This window comes from Melozone crissalis, unplaced genomic scaffold (genome assembly GCF_028551555.1).
Source record: "Melozone crissalis strain CALT ecotype California unplaced genomic scaffold, PUWL_Pcris_2 ptg000061l_1, whole genome shotgun sequence".
NCBI classification, from domain to species: domain Eukaryota; kingdom Metazoa; phylum Chordata; class Aves; order Passeriformes; family Passerellidae; genus Melozone; species Melozone crissalis.
The window spans coordinates 6,928,306-6,952,606 of NW_026535839.1; the positions used below are offsets into that span (position 1 = coordinate 6,928,306).

Genomic DNA, 24,301 nt, shown 5'->3' on the forward strand with positions numbered 1-24,301 from the left:
ACCTGAACATGCCAGCAGTGCCAGGGGTCTGGGGACACTGTGGGGACACAGGGACACACAGTGCCCTCCCGGCAGCCAGAGCTCCCCAGCCCCTGTGGTGGTGTAGCTCGGCAGCAGCAGAACTTGTTGACATGTTTTGATGTAAGTATAACACTGTATTGTAGTTACGTGGTATATGCCAGTATGTTCATAGTGTATACCGACTAGTTAGGGTTTGCTAATGTACTACATTTCAATAAAAAGCAGTTTAAAAATACGGAGTTTGTGAGTTTGGTGTCTGAAAATATGGGAGAATTAAAGCACCACTCAGTGACTCCAGTCCCTCCAGCATTTCTTATAAATCTGTCTTAGAGGGTAGTGTGGAATAACATTGTCAATAGATCCATTTTCAGAGAGGATTTTTCCCACTCTGGTGTAAATTTCGGTTTTTGTTTTGCTGTACTACTTCCTAGAAATCCAAGGCCATTGAGGGCCACATGGTTCAAAGTGGCTTATGAATCTGCTGGAGACACAAATCCATCTTCTCACAGTTTTTGTGACCTTTAAGATGGGACAGAGTGAGCAACAACAGCAATAGTTAAATAGGGAAGGATCTTTTCAGCATCTTCTCCCAGTGCTCAAACCCTTCCCACAGGACACCCAGCCTTCAGAAACCTCCCTGCTGCTCCCCAGAAATAGCCATGCCATTGAGGTGAAGGCACAGCCCTGCAGGCTGAGCCAGCCAATAAATATTTATATTAGAGTAGTGTACAAGGGCTCCAGCTGGGATTAGGGCACTGCACTAACGAAGATAGATCATCCAGGGTTAAAGGATTTAAAGCCTAAAAGAACCATGGCATTCCTGCCTTCCTGGGAGCTGGGCAATAAGCACAGAGATGGCAGATGTCAGTGTTTTCTGCTGTGGTAACACTCTCAGAGTTTGCCTGGAGGCTCTCTAATGGTTATTGAAACAAGAATAGTGGTTCACTAAATTACTGGGAAGCTGCTCCGGAGCCAAGGGATGAGAGGGAGCTGCATCTCCCCCTGTCCTGTGTGCTGTGAAGATAATCCCTGGGCTGTGCCACAAGCTTTGAGTGGGCTCCAGAGCTGCAAAGTGAGGACTGAAATGAACCAGCTGCCAGGAGGGGGATGCCAGGACCCCACACTGAATTCACGAGGCTGGGATGCTGGAAGGGCATGTTCTTTACAGCAAAAAGGGCAAATTAATGCCCATCTTAATGTGGGAGATGGAAGCATCGCCAGACTGGGCAGGAGTGCTGGACGGTCTCTGCTGTTCCAGTGCCCCACCATCCCCTGGTGTGGATATTTTTCCAATATCTAACCTAAATACCTCCCTCCCCGTTTGCGACACAACTTCAGGCCGTTCAGTTCAGGTCTCTTCAATGCCACAATGTGCCACCGGAGGCAGAGGAGCTATGCAGGGTGCGGCGGCGACCCTCGGCTGGCACCACGGACCGTCCCGGGAGGCGGCTCTGGGCGCCGTCCGGACTCGGGGCTCGAACCCGCGGCCTCGGCGCTGCGGAGGCAGTGAGGGGGCCGGGCCGCCAGAGGGCGCGGTGGCGGCGGGCGCGGCGTGGGCCCCGTGACCCGGCCCGGCCGCTCCCCCCGCGCCGCTCCCGCCCCGGCCGGGCCGGCCCAGCCCCGCGGGCCGCTCCGCTCCGCAGCCCCGCCGCGATGTGGCTGGGCCCCGAGGAGGTGCTGCTGGCCGGCGCGCTGTGGGTCACCGAGCGCGCCAACCCCTTCTTCCTGCTCCAGCGCCGGCGGGGACACGGCAAAGGGGGCGGCCTCACGGGTGAGGCGCGGCGGGGCCGCGGGGAGGCTCCGGCCCGGAGCGGGGTCCGTGAGCGCGGGGCGGGGGCTGGGAGGCCCCGGCGGGGGGAGAGAGGCGCGGTCCGCCCGTGTGCTCGCTGTGTGTCACCCCGGAGCCCCTCGGGCGCGGTGTCCTCCCGGGGCCCCTGTCCGCCCCCGGCCGGGGCTGTCAGCGGTCAGGCCCGGGGAGCTGCTGCTGGGGAGGACACACAGCTGATGGGATGCCTGGGACCGTCTTCTTCTCTTGTCAAAAATGGCTTCTCAGCCCTGCTCGCGTTGGTTTGAATTATTAAGGTGGTTTATTTGCGTATTTTGTATGTCTGTGTGCCTTTTCAAGATGTAGGGGATGACAGTAAGACGTGGTTTATAATTAGTAGCAGTGTGGAAGTTGTGCTGTACATGGGCCGGGGGTGAAGCTGTGTGGGTGCAGCCCAGTGGAAAATACCGCTGTGTGTGGGGGCCAGCCTTGTTTGTGACATAAACTGCTAAAATAACACGACTGTCACCAAAGCACGATGTTAACAACAACAGCAAATGCCCTCACTTTTAAAAACCCCATTTATGTGCAGAATGCTTTCAATTATGTCCGTTTCAAAGATGTCGATTTCACTTTTGTCAATTATACATAGCAACTGTCGTGTTGTGCCCTTTTAGACAAACTGGTGCAGCTGATAAACATTATTAGCATATTTCACCTTTTCACAGTGTTCAAAATTATTTTGAACTGTTCTGTTTGATGTCACCTAACTTGTGCAGTTTTGCATATAGGCTTATACTTGTATTCTACAATTTTCTAGTTTTTTCCAAAAAGAAACAACGCCTGGTGCTATTTTGGTAACATTTAAACGGATGTGTTCCTGTTTACTTTTTTGAGCTAGTGTGGCTCAGTGAGAGTCTTCTTCAGAGCTCCTGTAGGTTAAAAACCACGTGTCCTTAAGGAGCCGTGCAGCTGCACAGTGACATCCCAGAGTTAGAGTGGGATGTTCAGCTGAGCTGGAAAGGCTTTTGAGTTGCTGTCAGGCTCAAGTTATTAAACATCTCATTACTGGTCTGTGTGTCAATATTTGACACAATCAGTATTGTCACAGGATGGATTCCAAATTAACTTTTAATCCATATCCTGCCTAAAACTACCCAAGAAACCCAGAGCCCAAACAGATCCTGCTGTGCTGGTTCCATACGTGCTTGATTTAGGTTTGTCACATGGGCTTGCTGTGGGTGATGTTTCACTGCAGGGACAATTGGTGGTATGTTCTTAATTTGTTAATTGCTACATAGATAGCCAGGAGAGATAAGGGAGAGGAAGTGGCATGTTTCTTAATAAGGAATGAGATATGGATGAGTACAGTTCAAACAGGCTTACCCAAACCATGAGAGCTGGGAATTGTAATGACTCCCCACAAACTCAGAGCCCAAGGAACAACCATGCTCCCTCTCCACGGTCTAATAATAGAAAACTTTTAATCATGAGTGTGTTGCAAAGTTAATTTGCATTAAAGATGCTCATAATGCATTGTCTAGAACAACAAAGCAAATCATCACCTTAGAGATCTGTTTTATCTAATTGAAATAAAGGCTTCATTGAAGTAAATTGATTTGCTTTACAAAGTCTGGTTCATCAACATTTATTCTGGAAGTGTCTCCTTTCTTATTTAACATCATATAAAAATATTTTGACTTCTTTTTTACCAAATTTTGAGTTGCTGACATCTTTGTTTAATCAAAGTACTTCTGGGAACATCCTTGAAACATCCTGTGAGCACCAGTTTTTCTAGATCTACCTGATTCCATTTGGACAAGTTACCTACTTTTGGCATTGGTGATTCTGAAAAATACAGAGTTGAAAACTCTTCTGTCTTTTAGCTTGGTAGGCTTAAAAACCACCATTAGAAGAAAAAACCCACAGAGAAAAACACATTTCACTTTCATTAGAAAACTCTTCTATGAAGGTGGGAGTCTGTAATGAAGCTTAGTAGGCATTTTAATTGCTATCTAAACTTTGTCCATTACCAGTGGGACAGGCTGCAGTTGGTTTTTAGGGAATTCACCTCCAGTGACTGGAGGTAATTTCTGAATTTTCTGAACCGAGTGCCACAGCTCTTCATCACAACTGTTCACAGGCTGTGAGCATCAGCATTTTCTGCAGTGATCATCCTGTGTTTTTGCTTAACCCAGTTCTTTGTATTGGTATGACACTGCTGTAATTTCTGTCTCTTTGTTCCCTAGGTCTCCTTGTGGGAACTCTAGACGTGGTTTTGGATTCCAGTGCCAGAGTTGCCCCATACCGGATTCTGCACCAGACTCAGGACTCTCAAGTGTACTGGGCAGTGGCCTGTGGTATGTGAGTCTTGTTGGGGACTGGATTTGAGTTATTCTCTTGTCTTTTTGGTTCAGATGACAGGTTATCCCACATAGGAATATCCTATGACTGTTCAGGACACTTCCCAAGAGCTTCCTATGGGGTAGTGGAAGATTCCAAAAATGACAAAACTCAGTGTTGTTTAAACTGTAGTTAGGGAACTTTAAGTTCTGCAAAAGCTTCTGCTTCTGCAGATGTTAGGAATCTTCTTTCTTCCAAGATGTACCTTGTATTTGCAAGGTTGTAGTGAGATTGTGCAGAGAACAGCACATGCTGGTTTTGGTGGGATGATGGGTGTTGTGCTGCTGCTTACCAGGAGCATGGCACAAGATGGGAACATGTAACATTGTTCAAGGTACCAGAGGTACTTTGGGGAATTTCTTGGTCCAGTTTATGGTTTTTTCTATTATTTCTGGCCTGGAATAGATGTGTATATAGATCTGTAAAAAGGACTAGAATAGTATTTTTTTAACATGAAGGATCCTTGGCCTCTTTTACTTGAGAAATGTAACTCCTGTTTTAGAATATCATAATGCAACCATCTGATGCCTGTTGGGGAACTTTGATTAAAGCTTTAGGTCCTAATACTTGCTAAAGAGGAAATATCTCCAGACATATTTGTTAGACCAACTTTGTTTACAATAAGAACCTTCACTTCTCACTTTGTGGTGGAGACATAAAATCTGATGGTGAAGGAATCATTTGCTAGGCCCACAAAAACTGATGTCTTGTTTTTCCTCTTCCCACCTTCTCCCCAGGCAACCAAGACAATATTCTTTCTTGCAGAGCTATTTAAATTCTGCAGAGGAGAGGTTTAGATGTTGCTATGTTTCACAGAAACTCAGGTTCCCCTTTGAGGAGGGTGGAGGCAGAGAATGAAGAAAAGCAGAAAACAAAATGGCAGGTCAGGAACTGCATAGAAAAAAGGAGAATATTTAGTGTAGATCTGTAATTTTATGGTATCTTGATACTCAGTAAGTTATTTTTGTTCAATTTCAGGAGTACTTTAGTTGATATCCTCTGTATCTCAGTTACTTTTAAACAGTGAAGCATGTAGAAGTGGGATGGGCTGGGTAACACCCAAATGGAGTTTGATAAATTATTGTCCTGGAGTAAATATGTTGTCTTCATCCAAAGTATTTTTTTTTAATCATACCTGGTTCTCCTTCTGCTGTCAGAGTACTGGCATTCCTTTAACATTATAAAATATATACTGCTCTGTAGTTGAAAAATGCAAATATTTTATTTACAGTTCACTGTGTATAAATACTAGTGGGCTGCAATTTGGTCACACATGCAGCTTCAGCTTTTCAGCACTTTGTTCTTATAACCCTCCTTGTAGGAATCACAAACTTTTATTCCTTCATGTATGTCATTCTAATATAGTTCTTACAAAGATGTCAGGTAGTGAGGCCAGGCTTATTTTAGCAGTTTGGCTGCTGACACTTGGTAAGAGATGTAGCTCATGAAACAAAACAGGACACAGACTTTGTTCCACTGCTGTTGTTTCTGAACCTGTGGGGTTTTTTCACAGTCAAAGCATCCTATAATTGATAATTCTGTGCCTTGAAGTATCCTTGGTGACAATGGAGATATTTTATTAGAAACATAATGTTGGTGTACATAAAATGTCCTTAACATGTACACAGTTGGTGTGTGTGATTTATCCTAGTCACTGGTTAGTAATTATTAGTTTCCTGCTGTGAACTTGGAGGAAAAAAGGTCATGTTCTAATTTTTTTTTTTCTTTGCTCTTGGCATCATCTTTCTCTCCTTCAATTAGGATCATCTCGTAAAGAGATCACAAAGCATTGGGAATGGCTGGAGAATAACTTACTGCAGACTCTGTCCATCTTTGACAATGAAGAAGATATCACCACCTTTGTCAAGGGCAAGATACATGTAAGTGACATGTTTCCCTGAAGGACTTCCAGATTTTGAGAAAGGACAAGAGAGATGGTTGTAAGAATTTTTTATCCTTTTCAGTCATACATAGGTATGAAAGTGTCATGGAATGCATCCAGCATTGTCAACATCCAGTCAGAACAAATACTGAACAAATATATTGGAAGGGGAAGGGTTAAGAGCAGTAGATCTCAAGGAACAACCCCGCTTAGGATGTTCCTACTAATCCAAATATAATACCTCTTAAAATCATTGCCAATTCTGCCTTTGATGGAGGGAGAATGGTTTAACAAGGGTTCATCTAGCAACAAATGGAGGAGAGAGAATTGTAGTTCACAAGAAATGTACTTGCCCTTGTAAAGGAACTGCACCCCAGCATCCACTGACTTTGGAGTCAGGTGTCTGTTGGCTTTGCAGTTAATACACTTCTGATTCCCAGCCCACAAACCCTCCAGAGCAGAAATTTATAAATGCAGTTCTTTATTGAACTGCAGGAAGTTGCATCTTTTTCAGCTGTCCTGTCAGATTCTTCATGTTTTCCATGTGTGTCTGTGCATGAGAGAGATTGTGGTCATTTGTTTTTCCTTCTGGCCAGTCAAGATCTGGCAGCCTGCAGAGTTCTGCCCTTCCTGGCAGATGATCTTCTTCCAGTTGGAGAAACAGGTGTGCAAGTGCAAAGAGACTTCAGTTCTCCTGCAGGGTGTTCCGAGTGTTCCCAGGCCAGCCATGAGGAACTCAGTCAAACATTAAACATGAGTGCTTGTGGCATGTGTTCAGGAGTGGATCCCAGACTCCCACAGTACCTGACTGCCCTTTCTGCATGTCTTTGCTGTTTCTGATGTGACAGGATAAATTCTGTGTCCTGTTCCTTTGTGCCTTCCGGATTGCTGCTGTGACCCTTTGCTTTGTACGTTATTTCTGTCAGCAGGCACCCTCACTTCTGTTTCTCCTCTCTCCTCCCACATCCTTTCAGGGCATTATTGCTGAGGAGAACAAGAATGAGCAGCCCCAGAGCGAAGAGGATCCAGGTAAATTCAAAGAGGCTGAGCTGAAGATGCGGAAGCAGTTTGGGATGCCCGAGGTGGAGAAGTTGGTCAATTACTATTCCTGCAGCTATTGGAAGGGACGTGTCCCCAGGCAGGGCTGGCTGTACCTCACTGTCAACCACCTCTGTTTCTACTCCTTCCTGCTGGGCAAAGAGGGTGAGTTATGAGCCTAAAAGTTGTGTTTCTGTAATTTCTCATGATCTTTTCGATGCAGTTGATCTTTGTGTGAACTCCTTTTTAAGATGACAGGTTTTTTTACCTTTTAGGAATCCTTGAGCTCTGTCTTGCTCAGCACATAAATCAGTTCTTGCTCTCATAGGCGCTTCAGTGCTGTTTAGACTGAATGCCTGAGTCATTTTTTAAAACATTTCCCAAATTGTACATCTGTTTTACTCAGACTGGGTTACGTTTTACAAGTTAGACTGGGTTAGAGAACCAAGCAGTATTTTTGCCTTGGTAAGTTTTATCTGGAGCACCTGCCAGGACCCAGTATTTGCAAAGCCCCAACTCCTGAGTCCAAAGCTAATTTGATGGAAAGAAAAATGAAAACTTGAGTAATTGTAGTTGAAAGCATTTATTGGATGGGAGATAGTCTTTTTGGAACTGCATTATTTCTAGTCTAGTTAATCCCAAAGGTTATTTCCAAGTATTTTTGGAGAACCCAGTAAAAGTGTGAAGAAAAGAACTGTCCATGTGTAAGAGGGGGAAAATGCTGCTCCACTGAGAGCTTTCAGGCTGCTTGACCTTCATTTCTGTTTGGTTGTTGTTTTGCCTCAATTGTGCTAATAGTATTTTTAATTCTTTTTTCAGTTACACTGGTGATCCAGTGGGTGGATGTAACCCAGCTAGAAAAAAATGCTACACTGCTGTTCCCTGAGTGCATTAAAGTAAGCACAAGGGACAGTGAGCTCTATTTTTCCATGTTTCTCAACATCAATGAGACGTTCAAGCTGATGGAGCAGTTGGCCAACATCGCGATGCGGCAGCTGCTGGATAATGAGAGCTTCCTACAGGACAAGTCTCTCCCAAAGCCCAGGAGGCCTCTTAAGAACATCTCTGCATTAAAAAGGTATCATTTTCCCAGAAGTGAGAAAAGAAGACAGGTAGTAGGGGATTGTAAAAATAAATTTGCATTATTTTGTAGCTCCCAGGTGCTGCTGGGGTTTTCTTGCTCTAGGGCCTGCATCATTTACTTCAGTCATTAGCCTTCTGCTTGTTCTCTCTTTTTCCCCATCCCAAATTGGAGCTGTGTTCATACACATCCTCATGTCTTTCTCATGCTTGCCTGGGCACTGTCAGAAGGAATTTTCAACTAGAAACTGCTGAAATTCATATGTAAAAAAAAAAGTGAAGGAAGAAAATTACACCAGCCCCTTTGTCTGAAGTTAAAGATTTATAAAAAGAAACAGATTTATATTGTAATAAATCCTCCCACTGGGGACTGTTCTCTACAGTTTCAGAATCTCATGTAATATTTCAGTTTTGCAGATGCACTTGCATATTCTATTTTGTATTGCAGAACATACCTTGTCAGAGAGGCATGTCTGAAGGCTGAAAGAGGAGTCAGAGGAGGGGTGGCATCTCAGTTAGAGAAAGGAATACTAAGAATACACAGCACAGTCTGAAGGTTGTGATTGGAATGAACATTTAACATTAGTATTTGAGTGGGTTTTTCAAGTGAGTAAGAAAAGGATACTACCCTTTACTTTTCCCCAGAGACCTGGATGCTCGAGCCAAAAATGAGTGCTACCGTGCCACTTTCCGTTTGCCCAAGGATGAATGCCTGGACGGACACACAGATTGTACCTTATGGACACCATTCAACAAGATGCATATTCCTGGCCAGATGTTTGTTTCCAACAATTACATCTGTTTTGCCAGCAGAGCAGAGGAGGCCTGTCATCTCATCATTCCTCTCAGGGAGGTGGGGATTTCTTAACTGCATGTTAAGACTACAGGCCTCTCTTCTCTTTCGTGTCCTTCTGTCTGTTGTGCTGTGCTTTATGGGTAATGGAAAACATGCCAGATCCAAATAGCCCTTGTCTTTGTGTTCTAGGTGACAATAGTTGAGAAAGCTGATAGTTCCAGCGTCTTGCCCAGCCCTCTGTCCATCAGCACTAAAAGTAAAATGACTTTCTTCTTTGCCAATCTGAAAGACCGGGATTTCTTGGTTCAGAGGATCTCTGACTTCCTGCAGAGAACGCCGTCCAAGAAATCCTGCAGCATCGACAGGGAATGGAAGTGGAATGTGGCTGATGCCAGCAGCGAGGTACTAAGGAAATAGCTGGGAGGAACTTTATCAACTTTCAGAGCAATGCTCCTTACAGTGTGTTTGGAGTGCTTGTCACCAGCCAGTGCTGTCTCTGTCAGGCCATGAGCAGAGGAGGGAGCACGAGCTCAGACATTTTCTGTTCTCTTGTCCAGGAAGTTCCAGAGCTGCCTTCCAGCAGCCCCCTGGCTGTCAGCCCCACGTCTGCTCTCAGCCATCGACCCGTCAGCTTCTGTGCTGGGCAAGTGCCAACAGCCTCACAGGGACTGCTCAAACTCTTCAGGAGGAATTCTGAGGAGCTCTCTGGACCCAAAGGGGTAAGTGATATTTTTATGTAAAGCAATAAAGTATAAGTAGTTTGCAGTAGGCTGCTGATTTCCTCACCTGCTCTGGAATGGAAATGCATTTTATCCCTGCTCAGTATCACTGCTGTATATGTGCCACAGTGGTAGTGCTGCATAGAAGTAATTTGACTGTCAGCTCACACTGTTTGTACTGACATACCTGAGATACTTAACCAGAGGCTAAGTGAGAGATGAGTGTTACCAGTGTTCTGGGATGTGAATTCATGGCTGTGAAGAACAACTTTTCTTCAGAGCAAGAAAGCAGGGATCTTGTATCTCTGCTTGCTGGTTAATCATTGTGATCCATGGTTCTGCTTGCATTTATGTGGAGATTTGCATAGTTGTAAAGACTCGACTTTAAGCAAGGTCATAACAGGGTAGATTAGTATATATACACTCTTTTCTTCAGCAGAAAGAAGAGAGGTTTTAAATGTCACAATGTATTTTTCCTGTTAAGTGCAGGCCTGAGTATACCCAGAAATCATGTGTCCTACAAACATAAAAATGCAATAATCTCCTAAAATAGCCATATTTGTTTCTGTGAAGGCAAAGGAGAAGATGAAGGAAGAGTCTTGGAATATTCATTTCTTTGAATATGGGCGAGGGATGTGTATGTACCGCACTGCCAAGACCAGGGAGCTGGTACAGAAGGGAATCCCGGAGAATCTCCGTGGAGAGCTGTGGCTCCTTTTCTCAGGTAGGATGTTGTGCTGACAGCAGGAATAAACTTTCTGCATATCTCAAAGGAAGGGATGCACAGGAAAGGGTGTGAATCTTAGCCCATTTCAGAAAAAATTAATGACAGGTTAATTTAATCTCAATGATACATTGTGGTGGCTTGCTTTATTATCCTGGTTGCTGTTTGGCTGTGTTTCAGTGTTGGGACCTAAACCTCTAACATGATTTAACAATGAGTTTGTTGCTGTATTTTCACATCTGTTTATAGTTCATGAGTTCATGCAGTGCTTCTTGGCTCCCTTGTCTCTGAAACTGGGAATAAAATCTGTGTTTCAAAGCACCAGAGGTAAAGCACTGTTTGTCATTTCAGGGGCTTGGAATGAGATGGTGACTCACCCTGGTTACTACGCAGATCTTGTGGAAAAGTCAATGGGAAGGTACAATCTTGCTACAGAGGAAATTGAGAGAGATCTGCACCGCTCTATGCCAGAACATCCTGCCTTCCAAAATGAACTGGGAATTGCTGCCCTCCGGAGAGTCTTAACAGCTTATGCATTCAGAAATCCAACAATTGGGTACTGCCAGGTAGGAAAGAAATCTTAGACTTGTTAGTCCTACACAGTGACCATGATTGACTTGGACTTTTTCTGCAGTTTTTTGTTCAGTTTCAAGCTTTTCCTTTATGCTGTCTGTGTAGTGGTGAGAAAATAGGAAAGAAGTTATGGTGCATCATCTCTTAAATATCCTTTGAATATAGTATTTAAAGAAACTTTTCACAGTGCTGTTAGGTGTAATGTTAGTCTTTAATAGTTTCCTGACAGAAGTAACAGTGGCCTTTTAGTCATCATCTCTTTCTACCTAATAGTTCAGCAAAACATCTTCTGGGTTCATTAAAGAAACAGTTATATCAAAAAAGTGATGTTGCATATGGCCAGTATTGAAAATGTAGCCATTTGCTGGTTTGTGAAACAACTTAGTGGAAGTTCAGATTAATTTTGTGTATTGCTGTGATGTTACAGGTTCTTGTTATGGTGTTCTGTTAATGGCCAAATTCTTAAAAATATTTTTATGAAGACTTTGACAATTATTCTTGTTCATGTTGTTTACTGAAAGTGCATGACAAAAGGTCATCAAATTATTTGCTGCCTCATGAACAGAGGAACTGAAAACAGGAAGAAAAATTGGCTTAAGGTCATCTATTGACTCAGATGCCAGTAGAAGCTGGAAATAGATGTGACTCTTAGTGACAGCTTGCTGTATTCATGCTTTTAAGTTTAGCTAATCTGTAATAGCAGAGTTTTCCTGAAGACCTCCATGTTTTTCTCCTGTACCTGTGTGTTTGCTGTGCTGGCTCCTAGGCCATGAACATTGTCACCTCAGTGCTGTTGCTGTACTGCAATGAGGAAGAGGCTTTCTGGCTCCTGGTGGCTTTGTGTGAGCGGATGTTGCCAGATTACTACAACACAAGAGTAGTGGGTGAGTCCTTTTCAGATTCCTGCTGCATTGTGGATTTTCAGCTGCACCAGCATCTCCCAGAAACATTTTGTTTTTCAAAATTAATTAAATGTGATGCGTTTTAAAGATAATGAAGTACAACTCTGTTCCTTTTAAAGTGGTAGGGGTGTGATGGAGGCATAGGAAGAGACACTACAGGCCTCCAAGGTAGTAGTTCTACCTTATAGTAACAAGGAAGATGAAGTCACCAAAAATTGGTGTCAGGAGGGATCATTAGCAGTAAGGAGGAATATCTAGAAGAACATTACTGGGTTTTAGTTTTCCCCATCTGAATGACATGTTAAATCTGTGGAACAGGCTCTCAGGGAAGGTTAGTCAAAGCACCACTTCATGGGCTTTTAAAGTTCATTTGTATAAAAGGCTATAATCTGGTGTAAATACCATAATATCAGTAATCCTCCACCCCTCCATTCAGGGCAAATGCACAAATGGATGAAAGGTTCTGTGTTGAGAGGTTATGTCTGCATGCTCTGCAATGTACAAATAGTCTCATTGGTTTTATTGAGAACAGGATAAAAAATTAATATCTTAATTTTAGTTATGATGTTCAGAGGAAATTTATATGAAATTTGTATGAAATTTAGTGAACTCACACTGTTTTGTTTAATAATTGCTTAGCTTGGTACATGACACCACCATTTGGAGTTCTACCATTGTTTTGTTTGTTTGTTTCAGGTGCATTGGTGGACCAAGGCATCTTTGAAGAACTTACACGAGAGTATCTTCCACAGCTGTCAGAAAAGATGCAGGACCTGGGAGTGATCTCCACCATCTCCCTTTCCTGGTTTCTCACTCTCTTCCTGAGTGTGATGCCCTTTGAGAGTGCCGTGGTCATTGTCGACTGTTTTTTCTACGAGGGAATTAAATTTATCCTGCAGGTGTCATTGGCCATACTTGATGCCAACATGGAGAAGCTACTACAGTGCTGTGATGAAGGTGAAGCCATGACTATTTTGGGCAGGTACCATTCATTGTTCTTATTTAAAACAGAATAGTAACAGTGGCCTTTTAGTCATCATCTCTTTCTACCTAGTAGCAGGTCACAGATAACACTCTAGGATGAACCTTCTGCTCCAGAGAAATTTGCTATTGCTTTCTGCAAGAGCTGAAATTAATTGTTGGCTCAGTTATGGAGGAATCCATACTTCTGGAGCTGATTTGCATCATAATGAATTCCTGCATCTCAGTTTGAATTTGAATTCTTAAAGGTTATTTATTTGAAGTTTGCATATTAATTCTGCTTTACTATTTAGAACAGATTCTGGCAGGAATCACCTTCTAGAAACTTAAAACATTATCAAGCAGATATCTCCCAAGTCTAGTAAATGTAAGATTTTCTTGTTTGAAATGAGAATTTCTTCTATGTCCAGCAAGATTTTCAGCATGTGACTAGAAGCCTACTTTTAAAAGAGCAAACACCCCCAAAATAGGGTGAAAATCAACTTAACTCCAGGTACATTGAGGGTAGCATTGCAGATTAGATGGGAAAAAATAAATTCTCCTTCATGTTTAGATTAGTGACACAAAGTAGTTGGTAGTAATGCATATAGGATATTATTTCTTTTTCTGGACACTAATCCTGGAATCTTGCATCTGTTCTTTTTTTTGTCCACAGATATTTGGACAATGTAGTTAACAGACAGAGTGTCTCTCCCCCTATTCCCCACTTGCATGCACTGTTGACCAGTGGAGATGACCCCCCACTTGAAATTGACATCTTTGAACTCATCAAAACTTCATATGAGGTAAAGTTCTGGCCTGGTATTTTGCCCAGGAGATTTTTTCTCTACTAACATCCCATTTTATGCATTGTGCAGTCAAAATCTGAGCTATGTTCATAGATTGAGATGCTTAAGGAGTGCAGGCTGAAGCCATTGTTCCACCTGCTTGGTATGGGTAGAACCTGACAGTGTTGGCTGCTGCAGATTACAAAGAGTCTGCCCAACACCAGAGGGACTAAAATGAAGAGTGCAGATAAGGAAGAAGTTATGGACTAGAGATTTCTTCCTGCTTTGTCAAAAATGTCTCCATTATTAATTCTAATTGAGGATTTTCAGTGCTAAGAAGTTAAGGAGGGAAATTCAGGGTAAGAATTGTGAAGTTCTCTGCAGAAACATGGAAGAATCTCAGTTCATGTGCATGGGAATCCTGTTCTGTGAACCACATTATCGTAATAGGAATTGACCCCAGAATGGTGCCAATGCTGTTAAAATATCTGCACTGATAGAGGTGTTCCTCACAATTCATACTGAGAACAAACTCATAAGAAAATTGATTCTGAATGATGGAAAGAACACAGCCAAAAGAATGGATGTTTGGCACTTCTCTGCTATTCTCTGCTAAGTGGGGAATCGTTTCCCTCTTTATCTCATTTTTCATCTCATCCCCTTCTTGCTGTTTACAGTCAGGCAGCTGCCATTTCCTGGGTGTTTTGTGTACTTCTTCAAATCTGCCATCTCTGTTTGTTCTTGGTTTCTTTTTATAAAAGAGTGTCACTGAATTCATATTACTTGTCTGACCTAGTCCATAGAAAAGCTTCTTCACTGTAGTGTTTCTGGCTGAATCTCATGGGGGTCCTAGAGGGAAAAAATGACAGGGCTGGAAGGAATGACAGTCTGTCTGTTCTCTTATCTCTGCCACAGTACAGGGCCTGCCTTTCTGTCAGTCCTGACAGATCCTTCTTCAGCTTTTCTGTAGAGACCTCTGATGTTGGATTTCTCATGAACTCTGAATTACTCCTCTTGCAGGACAGGAATGAGTAGGGAATAGAGCTCAAGTTTTTTCTCATCTTGCTGCTTGTAAAAGGCTTCTAGTGGGTGTAGGTCATCTCTGAGGGGATAGTACACTTGTTAAGGAGCGTGTAATTGAAGATGGGTTCTTCTCTCTTCAGGAGATGATGTTGACCTGGATCTTCTTCCTTTCTTGTAGAAATTTGGCAATCTGAAGGCAGATGACATTGAACAAATGCGTTTCAAGCAAAGGCTGAAAGTGATCCAGTCTCTGGAGGATACAGCCAAGAAGAGTGTGGTATGTGACTCCCAGACTGAATGAGCTACCAAATGTCAACTTCTTAGAAAGTGTTTTGCTGTGAGCATTGAGAAACTTCGTGCTGTAGCAGACCAAGTTTTAAGTGACTGAAAGAATGATTGAATGAGATGTTTCGCATGGAGGGAGATAAAAAACACCTGTAGGCTATGACATAACCTCCCATGCCTAGTTCTGTCTGTTTTACTACTTGCCTGGAATCTTTGAGAAGAGCTGGCTAGCAGATAATTATTTTACTGCCATTTAGAGAGTCCATTAGGGAATTTTGCTGAAGGGTTCATGGCCAAAGGGGAGTGTCCATATTTACTGCCATTATCTCCCATGTCCTAGGTGGAGAAACTCATCAGGGTGTTTATTTCACTGTTGCTCATAATGCATCCAAGTCAAACATCTGAAGAAAAAAACAAGAGGGAGAGGTGACACAATCTGCTCAGCCAGGTCTGCACAAACAGGAAATAAGCACAGTAAACTCCTGAAAATGTCAGCAGCTTCTGCTTGACTGCAAAATGCCTTCCTGATTGGTTTCCAGGGGTATTAGAATGGTGATGTTTTTCTTCCCATTCTGTGTGATATCTCCTTGCACTAGTTTTCTTCTCTTCTATGTTGCACATATTTTTCAGTGAGTTGTATTAGATTCTTCTACTTTTGAAATAAATTGTTCACTCTGTTTTATCTGTAACTACAGGTCCGAGCTGTGTCTGGTGACATTGGTTTCACTATGGAAGAGCTAGAAGAGCTGTATGTAGTGTTCAAGGTAAGAAGCCTTCCTTGAGGGCGAGAAGAAATGTTGTCACACACTGTACAAATAGCTAAGTAAGTTGAAAGGCAAGCAGTGACTTTGCTTTAATTCTTAATGTGACATACCAGAAACTGATGTGGCATTCTGTTACACATGATGCCAGTAGGACTGGCCCTGTTACTATGTGATTAATTATTTTTAATCTTTTTTCTCCCAAAGGTGGCCAAACCACATTCACAGTATTTGAATGATACTCAGAAAGAAACTGTAGAGTCAATGGAAGAGAATGTAACAAAGCCCTGAGAATGGGGAGCTAGGGTTGACTGTACCTCAGTTTTTAATCTCAAGTTTCCCATTGACCTCATCTGTAATTGTGACAAGATTACTTAAGGGCTTTGTGTATATTTGTCAGCATACATATTTTTAAAAGAATGGTATTACCCAACTGCATTTGCCAAAGTAGGTTGTGCTCTGTTAGAGACTCAGAAAGAGAGGCTTAGTTCTAAAACCTGCATGTTCCCTTTGCAATAAAGCCTGAGTTATATTTTGTTAAAACCTGAAATCATGTTTTGTACTTTTCACTTCAAGTAATTCCTTGTTTTTCGTGAAATCTGTGTCTCTTCCTTCATTTCATATTATTTTGTAGTGAAGTAACACCAGGAATCACAAGGCAGATAATGTTTCCTGAAATGTCTCTTGTTTGCTTCCTCAATGCTGTTGTTGAGCTGTGACAGCCTCCACTCCTGTGGAGCAGCATCATCTGCCTTGTTAATCCTTTCCCTCCACAGGCCAAGTACCTGATGAGCTGTTACTGGGGGAACAACCGTGCGGCCGCTGCACGCCGGGACCAGAGCCTGCCCTACCTGGAGCAGTATCGCATAGACATGGAGCAGTTCAAGGAGCTCTTCAGCAGCCTCACCCCCTGGGCCTGTGGGGCACACACCCCTGTGCTGGCAGGGCGCCTCTTCCGCCTCCTGGATGAGAACAGGGATTCTCTCATCAACTTCAAGGAGTTCGTCACAGGGATGAGTAAGTGGTGTTTTTGGAGAAAATGGAAAGCTGCAAAAAATGTGTCTGTCCTTTTCCAAGAATAGAACTGAAAGGAGATAGTGGTGTGCTCACTGTCGTGAGGAGGGGGGGAAGCCTCAAGCTGGACAAAATACATCTTTTGGTATGGATTTCACTATTGATTCTGCACAGGACTTTGAGTAGTCATTGTATGGGAATTCATTCTGGCTTGAACCTGTAAGCAGAGGGTGATTCTTTATCATTAAAGTGCTATTTTTCTTAACCTTTTTTTTTCTTTCCAGGTGGGATGTACCATGGTGACCTCACTGAAAAACTCAAAGTACTCTACAAACTGCACCTGCCTCCTGGTGAGTGACTGCTTCTGTGTACTGCTGCTATTGTACACAAGCTGCTCTGACATCAATTGACATGGGGTACCTCAGGAGTTTTGCTAATGAAGTGGGTCATACTGCTGTTCAATTAGAGATTTTAACATTTGTTTCTCTGTGAATACAGCTCTGAATCCAGAGGAGACAGAGTCTGCTTTGGAGGCCACAAGTTATTTCACAGAAGATGTGACAACAGAAGGTAATGCAACACTGCTGCCCTTACCTCTCAGTTAGGCAGGAGTTGCAGCATAGATCCAGGTGCTCTGAACAGTGATGTTGTGTAAGGCATGGTCTCGTGCTGGCATGTGTTAGGATTGCCAGTGTGTTTGAGTTCACTGTCTTTGTTGCATGATGGGGAAGAAGTTTGGAGCTAAAACTCCTCGGTGTCCATTCCATGCAGGATACAGCATGCTCTGAAGGATGGGCACAGACTGCTGAGGAGGAGCAGTGTGCTTTTACCAGCCCCTGTCTCCCATCATGATTTAGGTTTTTCATACAGGTCTCATTGTCTCTCTTCTTGTTTTTGTTTCCTTCTCTGTGTGTCTATGTCTGACCTTTTCTTCTGTTTTATCTGGGATATTGTCCCCTCAACCCTTTTTTCTGCTGCTCAAGTATCTCCTTTTGTCTCAGAGCTGGATATCTGCCTGCACTGTGAGTCTCAAGGTCAGTCCATGGGTTATGTGCATGCATTGAGCATGGCTGTGGTGCTGATACCACCTGCCAGCCCAGTGTGCTGATGTAAATACTCTGAAATTATTGCTGCTCCTTGCTCATGACACTCTCACTATTAATAAAGTGCTATAAGTAATTAAATATCTTTCAGTATAATCTGCCTATTGAGTTTTAGCCTTGGTCAAGATAGGTTTTGTCTGGCTTCTTTCAGTTGAATTCATCTCATCCTAGAAAGTGGTGGTCAAAAAGATGCTCAGAACAGAGCGGGGGGTGCTAGGCTTGCTGGCCTGGGGAGGTGAATCCTGTGCCTACTCCAGAGTCTTCCAGTTTAAAGGAATAAGGATGTATGCCACTGAATTGCTAAACTGTTGGTAGACTAGTTGACTGCATTTCTTAAAATACAACATTAGGAATTGTCAGATAGGAGATCAAAGTATGTCAATCATGCTAAACATTTACCAAAATACAACGATGCCCAAAAAAATCTGAGTAAGTACAAGAGGTAATTGTGCAGTTTGGTGCTAGGTGGCTGATTTAACAATCTAAGTTGAACCAAGACTTCTTATTTTCTCTAGTGACAATATAGGGAATCAGAAGTGCAGTTCATGAAGTTAGACTGCAAATTGCTCCCAAAATGTCAGTCCAGGCAGTGAATAATGAGGAGTGTAGGCATTAGTCACATATGTGCTCTGTAGTGGTTTGGGTTTTTTCCATTCATTATCTTGCTTTGGGTGACTGAACATCCTTGTCTTTAAGCCATCACACTGCTTTTCTATCTTCCTTATCTGTGTTTTCACATTTTCTTTTAAGACCTCTGCCCTCTATCTCAGCTCTTCACCATTCTGTTCTGTTCAATCCTCTAACCATGATCATGGGAATGTGAGATCTAACTTCTATTAAATGTGCTCTTGTATAATTTGAATTTGTGTACTGGGTTGTCTTAAATTCTTTGTGTGCTGTATTACTGAAAATCAGCTAATAATTATTTTATAATTCCATAATTCTTTAGAAACCCAAGAAGATAAAGGAAGAAGAAATGAGAATGGCCCAGAAAAAGGTAATTTCATCATCAATACACCACATTCTAATCTCATCTCTCTCATATTATGACCTGTTCATTGTCTCATGCTGATCAAGGAGACCTTGCAAAGTGTCCCTTGTGGACTGAGGTAAAGCAGAAGGTGAGCTGGGAGATCAGCATCCCTTTATGCTTTAATGCTCCAGCTCTTTTACATACCAAGATCACAGCATTTGTAAATCATGTTGGGTAAACTGTCACCTCACAGAGTTCGTCTGTGAGAAGTCAAGCTGATGCAGCACTGTTAAATTTTTTGCTCTATTGATCTGCATCAGATAAACCACCAGAAAACAATGTAGCCTTCCTGGTAGATGCTTTCCTGGGCTGTCAATAACACCTTCTTCAAGCCTGATTTTTGTTGGCTCAGCATTCACTTTTTAAGTCTGAAACCATAAACCACCTGGCTAGTGGCTTGTTCTTGCCTTGCAGAGGAGAAAGGTACCAGTCCACAAGACTACAGATACTATCTAAGAATGTGGGCCAAGGAAAAAGAGAACAAGAAAGAAACCATTAAAGATCTCCCCAAAATGAGCCAGGTAAGAAAGGAGTAGGAAGGTTTCCAGTTGGATCATTTGCAGCTTAGTAGAATTCTGCAGTATGTGCAGCCATTGTGCCAGTATGTTCAGTCCTTGCCCACAGCATTTCCTGCTGTTCTGGTCTGGTGAACTTTAGGATCTCTAATTCCACACATTTCTGTTGAATTCTGCAGTGGATATGGACAAACTGCTTTGTATCAACCAATCAAATGTAACAGATTCACTCAGCCTCACAGACCAGTTTTTCCTATAAGAACTGCACTCAGTTTTCCCCCCAGAGCAGGATGTTTCAAAAATACCATTAGTCACAGAAACTTGTTCAGCTTTTTTGGTTTTGCATTGCTTCAAGTTACATCTGCTTGGTGGGGAGTGAAGAATGTGGTTACAGAAGAGAGAGTCAGATGACTGGTGTGATCTTTTCTGTCTCTAATTTCCTTGATGGGTGCTACTTAAACCAGTTCAGAAATGCTTAGAAGCTGACCACAGAAGGATAGAAGTAACAATTCAGGTTTTCTTAGCATTAGTGAATATGTGACTATTCTGTTCATCTGTCAGCAGAAAACCCACCACTATTAAATTGCTAGCTGTGTCTCAATTTATCCACATCAGAGAGGGGGGAGTTTGTCTGTGTCAGACTGTTCTGAATCAGTGCACTAAGTTGCCACTTGGTGGGGAGGCAAATAAGCAATGAGTCATTTGAGATGGTGCCTGTTGCTTCATCCGCCACTGACAACTTTTTTCAGCCTGATAACATGATTATTTGGTCTTTGTCTTTTAAAGGAACAGTTCATAGAGTTATGCAAGACCCTTTACAACATGTTCAGTGAGGACCCTGTGGAGCAGGAGCTGTACCATGCCATCGCCACTGTGGCCAGTCTGCTGCTGAGGATTGGGGAAGTTGGAAAAAAATTCTCCAACAGGCCCACGAGGAAGTCTGAGGACTGCAAAGCAAACAGTGGCCAAGATCCTGTGAGTGAAGAGGAGTCACCAACATCTGAACAGAGTCAGAATTCAGCAGTGGAGCAGCAACCCCAAGCTGACCATGAGGACAAAGCCAACGCTGATGCTCAGCCTGAAAAAACCCAGCAGGAAAACCAAACTCTAGGAGATGGGTCAGGGGAAGGACAAGGCTCTCCTTTACAGCTGCTATCAGATGATGAAACCAAAGATGATATGTCCATGTCTTCCTACTCCATGGTCAGCACGGGCTCCCTGCAGTGCGAAGACATCGCGGACGACACGGTACTGGTGGGCTGTGAGGGCAGCAGTGCAGCTGCCAGGTATGGCAGCACCATTGACACTGACTGGTCCATCTCCTTCGAGCAGATCTTGGCCTCCATGCTGACAGAAACAGCCCTTGTTAACTACTTTGAGAAAAAAGTCAACATTCTTCAAAAGATCAAGGATCAGAAGAAGGTAGAGAGGCAGTTCAGTTCATCCAGTGACTATGAACTTTCCTCTGTGTCAGGGTGAACTCAAGAAATCAGGAGTTGTCTTTGGGAGATAAAACAGGAAGATAGTGTGGCAGATGGCAGGATGGTTTGGTATTTTCTGTTTGGGTTTTTTTTGTTTATTCAGAGACCAGTAACTACACAATTACAATAGAATCCAGTTGATAAGGGGCTCCTGACAGTGACTGTGTAGGTGTTTCTTTGGCTTCTCTGGCTGAGAGAATTAGATTTACATTTTTGAGAGCCATTAGAACCTAATAGCCCCTGACATATAGAATTACCATCATAAATTATGCATGTCTGCCTTTTGCTATCTTTTATTTCAATGAAGTTTTATTTCAGACAGTAACTGCTCCTTGCCTGCCCGTGTTTGCTGTAGGTTCCTGGGTAACTTGCACAGCAGATGCAGCCTGGCTTGAAACCATGCTCACCTCTGGCTGCCAGTCCGAGAGCTAATGCAGTGTAGTCAAGTGCTGTAGGACTCTGACCTATAAATAATCCTGTACGTTCTTGTAAGCTGTTCTGTGACTCAGCAGCTGTAAAGCAAATGTGCCCCGCTGCTCCCAGCACCCTGAGATCTAAACACAGACATTGCTCAGACCTGCAGGTTTCTTTCACATGTGATTTGGCATTTTCATAGTGTACGATCACTTACTTTCTCCTTCAGAATTCAGGAATTTTCAGGCAAACCTGGTTTTCTAGCATTTGCTTTTTTGTTTCTTTGAAAGCTATTGTTTTTAGTTTGTCTGGGAAGCCACAAGCTCCTTGACTTCAGTGCAGAAGTGATACTGAGTCAATCAGTGGGCCCATGATGGTTATAATGAGGGAATAAGTTCCTAAAAAAGAAGTCAGTGAATCAGCCTCAGCTTTCCAGGGGAGTGGCACACTGGTCTGCTGGACTTTCCTTGATGATGCATTGGCTATTTAGTGCTGATTCCCTGTTTTTCCTAGCTAGAGATGGGTCCCCTAAGGAGGACCTCCTAGGAGGAGGACCTTAGGGGCCCTCTAGGAGGACCCCTAAGAATTATCTGGTCAATCAGCCCTCACAAATGCTTGGGGCAGAAGTTGTGCAGGAGCACTGTGCCACCCACTGCTGCTCAGTGTCCTTTCTTGAGAGTTTATCAATGACTCTTAGAAACTACTGCACATCGAAGGGCATTTGACCTAAAGGGGAAGAATTCAGAGCAGCGTGGCTCTGCCAGCAGCCCCTTGTGGGAATACCAGAGCTCATTCCAGTTAGAGACACAGTAACTGGGAGACTTAGTGAGTGCTCTTTGAAATTAAACCCAGAGGAAACTATGAGTAGCCCTTCTGGTAGCAGGGTGTGTTCTCCACAGGGGGAGAAGTAATGCTGTTACTGCAGATAAACTCATCTCAGCAGGGAGGCAGTGGCCTTGCCAGGGGCAGGACCAGAGCCTTGCTGCTCGGCCAGAGCAGACCTTGCACTGAAGGCAAGGTGTGATCCAGCTTTTGGCTGGCACTTGGGATCTAAAGGTAGGAAGGACACATGTGGATGTTCCCATTTGACCCTACTTGGTGTGCTACTCAGTGTTAATTCATCCTCATGACATTTTTGGTCTGTATTCACAGCTGGTACATACTTCTTATTTCTCTGCCTCCTCTGTCCTGTATCACTGGAGAGCAGCCATTAGTAAAACTGCTTTTACTAATTATTCAGTAATTTATTGTAATTTTTTTAAGTACAAATAATACATGTGATTTTACACTGTCTGTCTTACCTGTCATGTATTCAATAAATGAATCAGAATCCTATAGACTATTTGGCTGTCTTCTATTTCTCTCTGAGCTTGTGGAATATTGCTGGTTCTGTACCCAGGTATCAGAAAGAATGTGTCACCAAAACTCTGTCACCAAAACCTCCAACAACATTTTTAGTGTTAGAGAATCAAGGCACTACATTTTTCTGTCCAAGGTGTGCAACAGAAATCATTTCAGCCACGCAAAGCCTGGCTGTGCAGAGGAAATTGTTCCATGACACATGGCTCTTATACTTATAGTGTTAAAACCCATAGAAATTCATTTGTTCAATGTTCATTGATCCCAACTTACACAGTTCTCAGTATTTGGTTTCTTTTGGTTATGTATTTCTTCACCTCCAATGCTAATGTGGCCCTCGTTCCTTGGATCTCTTACCGGTCTTTTCTGGACCAGGTGTCGCTGACCATGCCAGGGGTGATGTTTGGAGTTGATGGTCACTAATGGTCGTTTTCTTTTGTGTATCTTATGTGCTACTCCCAGTCTGCTGAGATGTTAAGCTCATCACGCCTTGAGTGATGAAACAATCCTTTGTAAAGAAACTTAAAATTTCTTTCCCTGGAGCAAAGGCGAACGAAACCCCTGACTAAAGTTATATAAAAAATTGTTAACTTGGTATCTTTTCCAACAAGTGGACTAGGTGTGACTGCACTGTGACTTTTCTTTCCTTCCTTTTTTCTTTAATTTTTTCTTCTTTTAAATTTATTTTTATTTTCTTCATATTGTATTTTTTTCTCTTTTCTCCTTTCCTTTTTTCTCCCCTTTACTTTTTTCCTAGTTTATTCCTTTATTTTCTTTCCCCCTTTCCCACCTTTCTTTGCCCTTTTTCCCCCTTTCTTTTTCCTTTTTTTCCCTATTCTTTTTTCCCCTTTTCCTTATTACTCTGTAGATTGACTTTTTACATAATGCAAACTGTTAAAAACGGGAATCACACTCCCGGTCCTAAAAGTGATTTCAGCATTTATTACATTCAGGTCTGAAGCACAGGGACCCGCGGGCCGAGCAGGAGCGTTCCCATCGAGGATGCTGCAGCGCTGACGCTGGGGCTGCTCAGCAGGGATGGCTCCCATGGTCCAGGTGGAGCGGCACAACTTCCCTGGGTCAGATGTCCCTTTTTATCCTGTTTTTTGTCCCTTTGGGTTGGTTTCTGTTTGGATCCTTCATGTGCATGAAGGTTAAAGGCGCTCGATTGGCCCGTTACAGTTCTGTCCAGGCTGGCTGGTTTCGCTCGGAGGTGCTGCACTTTACTGAGGTATAACACGGTACATTGAGTGCCCTATTTCTTATAACGACCCTTTTTTACAATATAACAACCAAACTAACAATGCTTAACAATTATCAACTATTTTACAACAGCTCCTAACCTATTTTTGACACAGACCAACACATCTCCAGGTCGGTGCAAACCTGGCCGGTGCCGATGCGGCTGCAGACACGAAGGTCACGCCCGGGCAGCCGGTCCCTGCAAAACGGGGTCTGGTCCTGTGAAGGGCGCTCGGCCGGTGACCTGATGTATTTGGTTTGTGAGAGCAGAGAGCCAGGTCCCTGCCAGTTGCCGGTGTCGCTGCCCGATGTCGCTGCCCGTTGTCCATGCCTGGTGTCGCTGCCTGGTGTCCCGGTGTCGGTGTCCCTGCCCCGATGCTGCCCGGTGCCGGTGTCGCTGCCCGATGTCGCTGCCCGGTG

The 24,301-nt window shown here is 43.3% G+C and overlaps 1 protein-coding gene across 2 annotated transcripts; it reads left to right on the plus strand.

The window, feature by feature from the left end:
- The first annotated feature begins 1,643 nt into the window (after positions 1-1,643).
- Positions 1,644-22,617, plus strand: TBC1D9B (TBC1 domain family member 9B). 2 transcript variants are annotated; one of them, XM_054287847.1, is made up of 22 exons: positions 1,644-1,792; positions 4,036-4,146; positions 5,951-6,069; positions 7,046-7,274; positions 7,929-8,187; positions 8,835-9,042; positions 9,175-9,387; positions 9,543-9,704; positions 10,278-10,428; positions 10,780-10,994; positions 11,768-11,885; positions 12,600-12,885; positions 13,540-13,669; positions 14,853-14,951; positions 15,655-15,723; positions 16,497-16,737; positions 17,019-17,084; positions 17,233-17,304; positions 17,718-17,768; positions 18,787-18,834; positions 19,285-19,391; positions 20,172-22,617. In XM_054287847.1, the coding sequence occupies exons 1-22, from the start codon at positions 1,675-1,677 to the stop codon at positions 20,862-20,864; spliced, it is 3,765 nt and encodes a 1,254-aa protein (XP_054143822.1). In that variant the 5' UTR covers positions 1,644-1,674; the 3' UTR covers positions 20,865-22,617. The 2 variants fall into 2 exon arrangements, with proteins under 2 accessions (XP_054143822.1, XP_054143823.1); XM_054287848.1 differs by lacking the exon at positions 17,718-17,768.
- Positions 22,618-24,301: the final 1,684 nt, after the last annotated feature.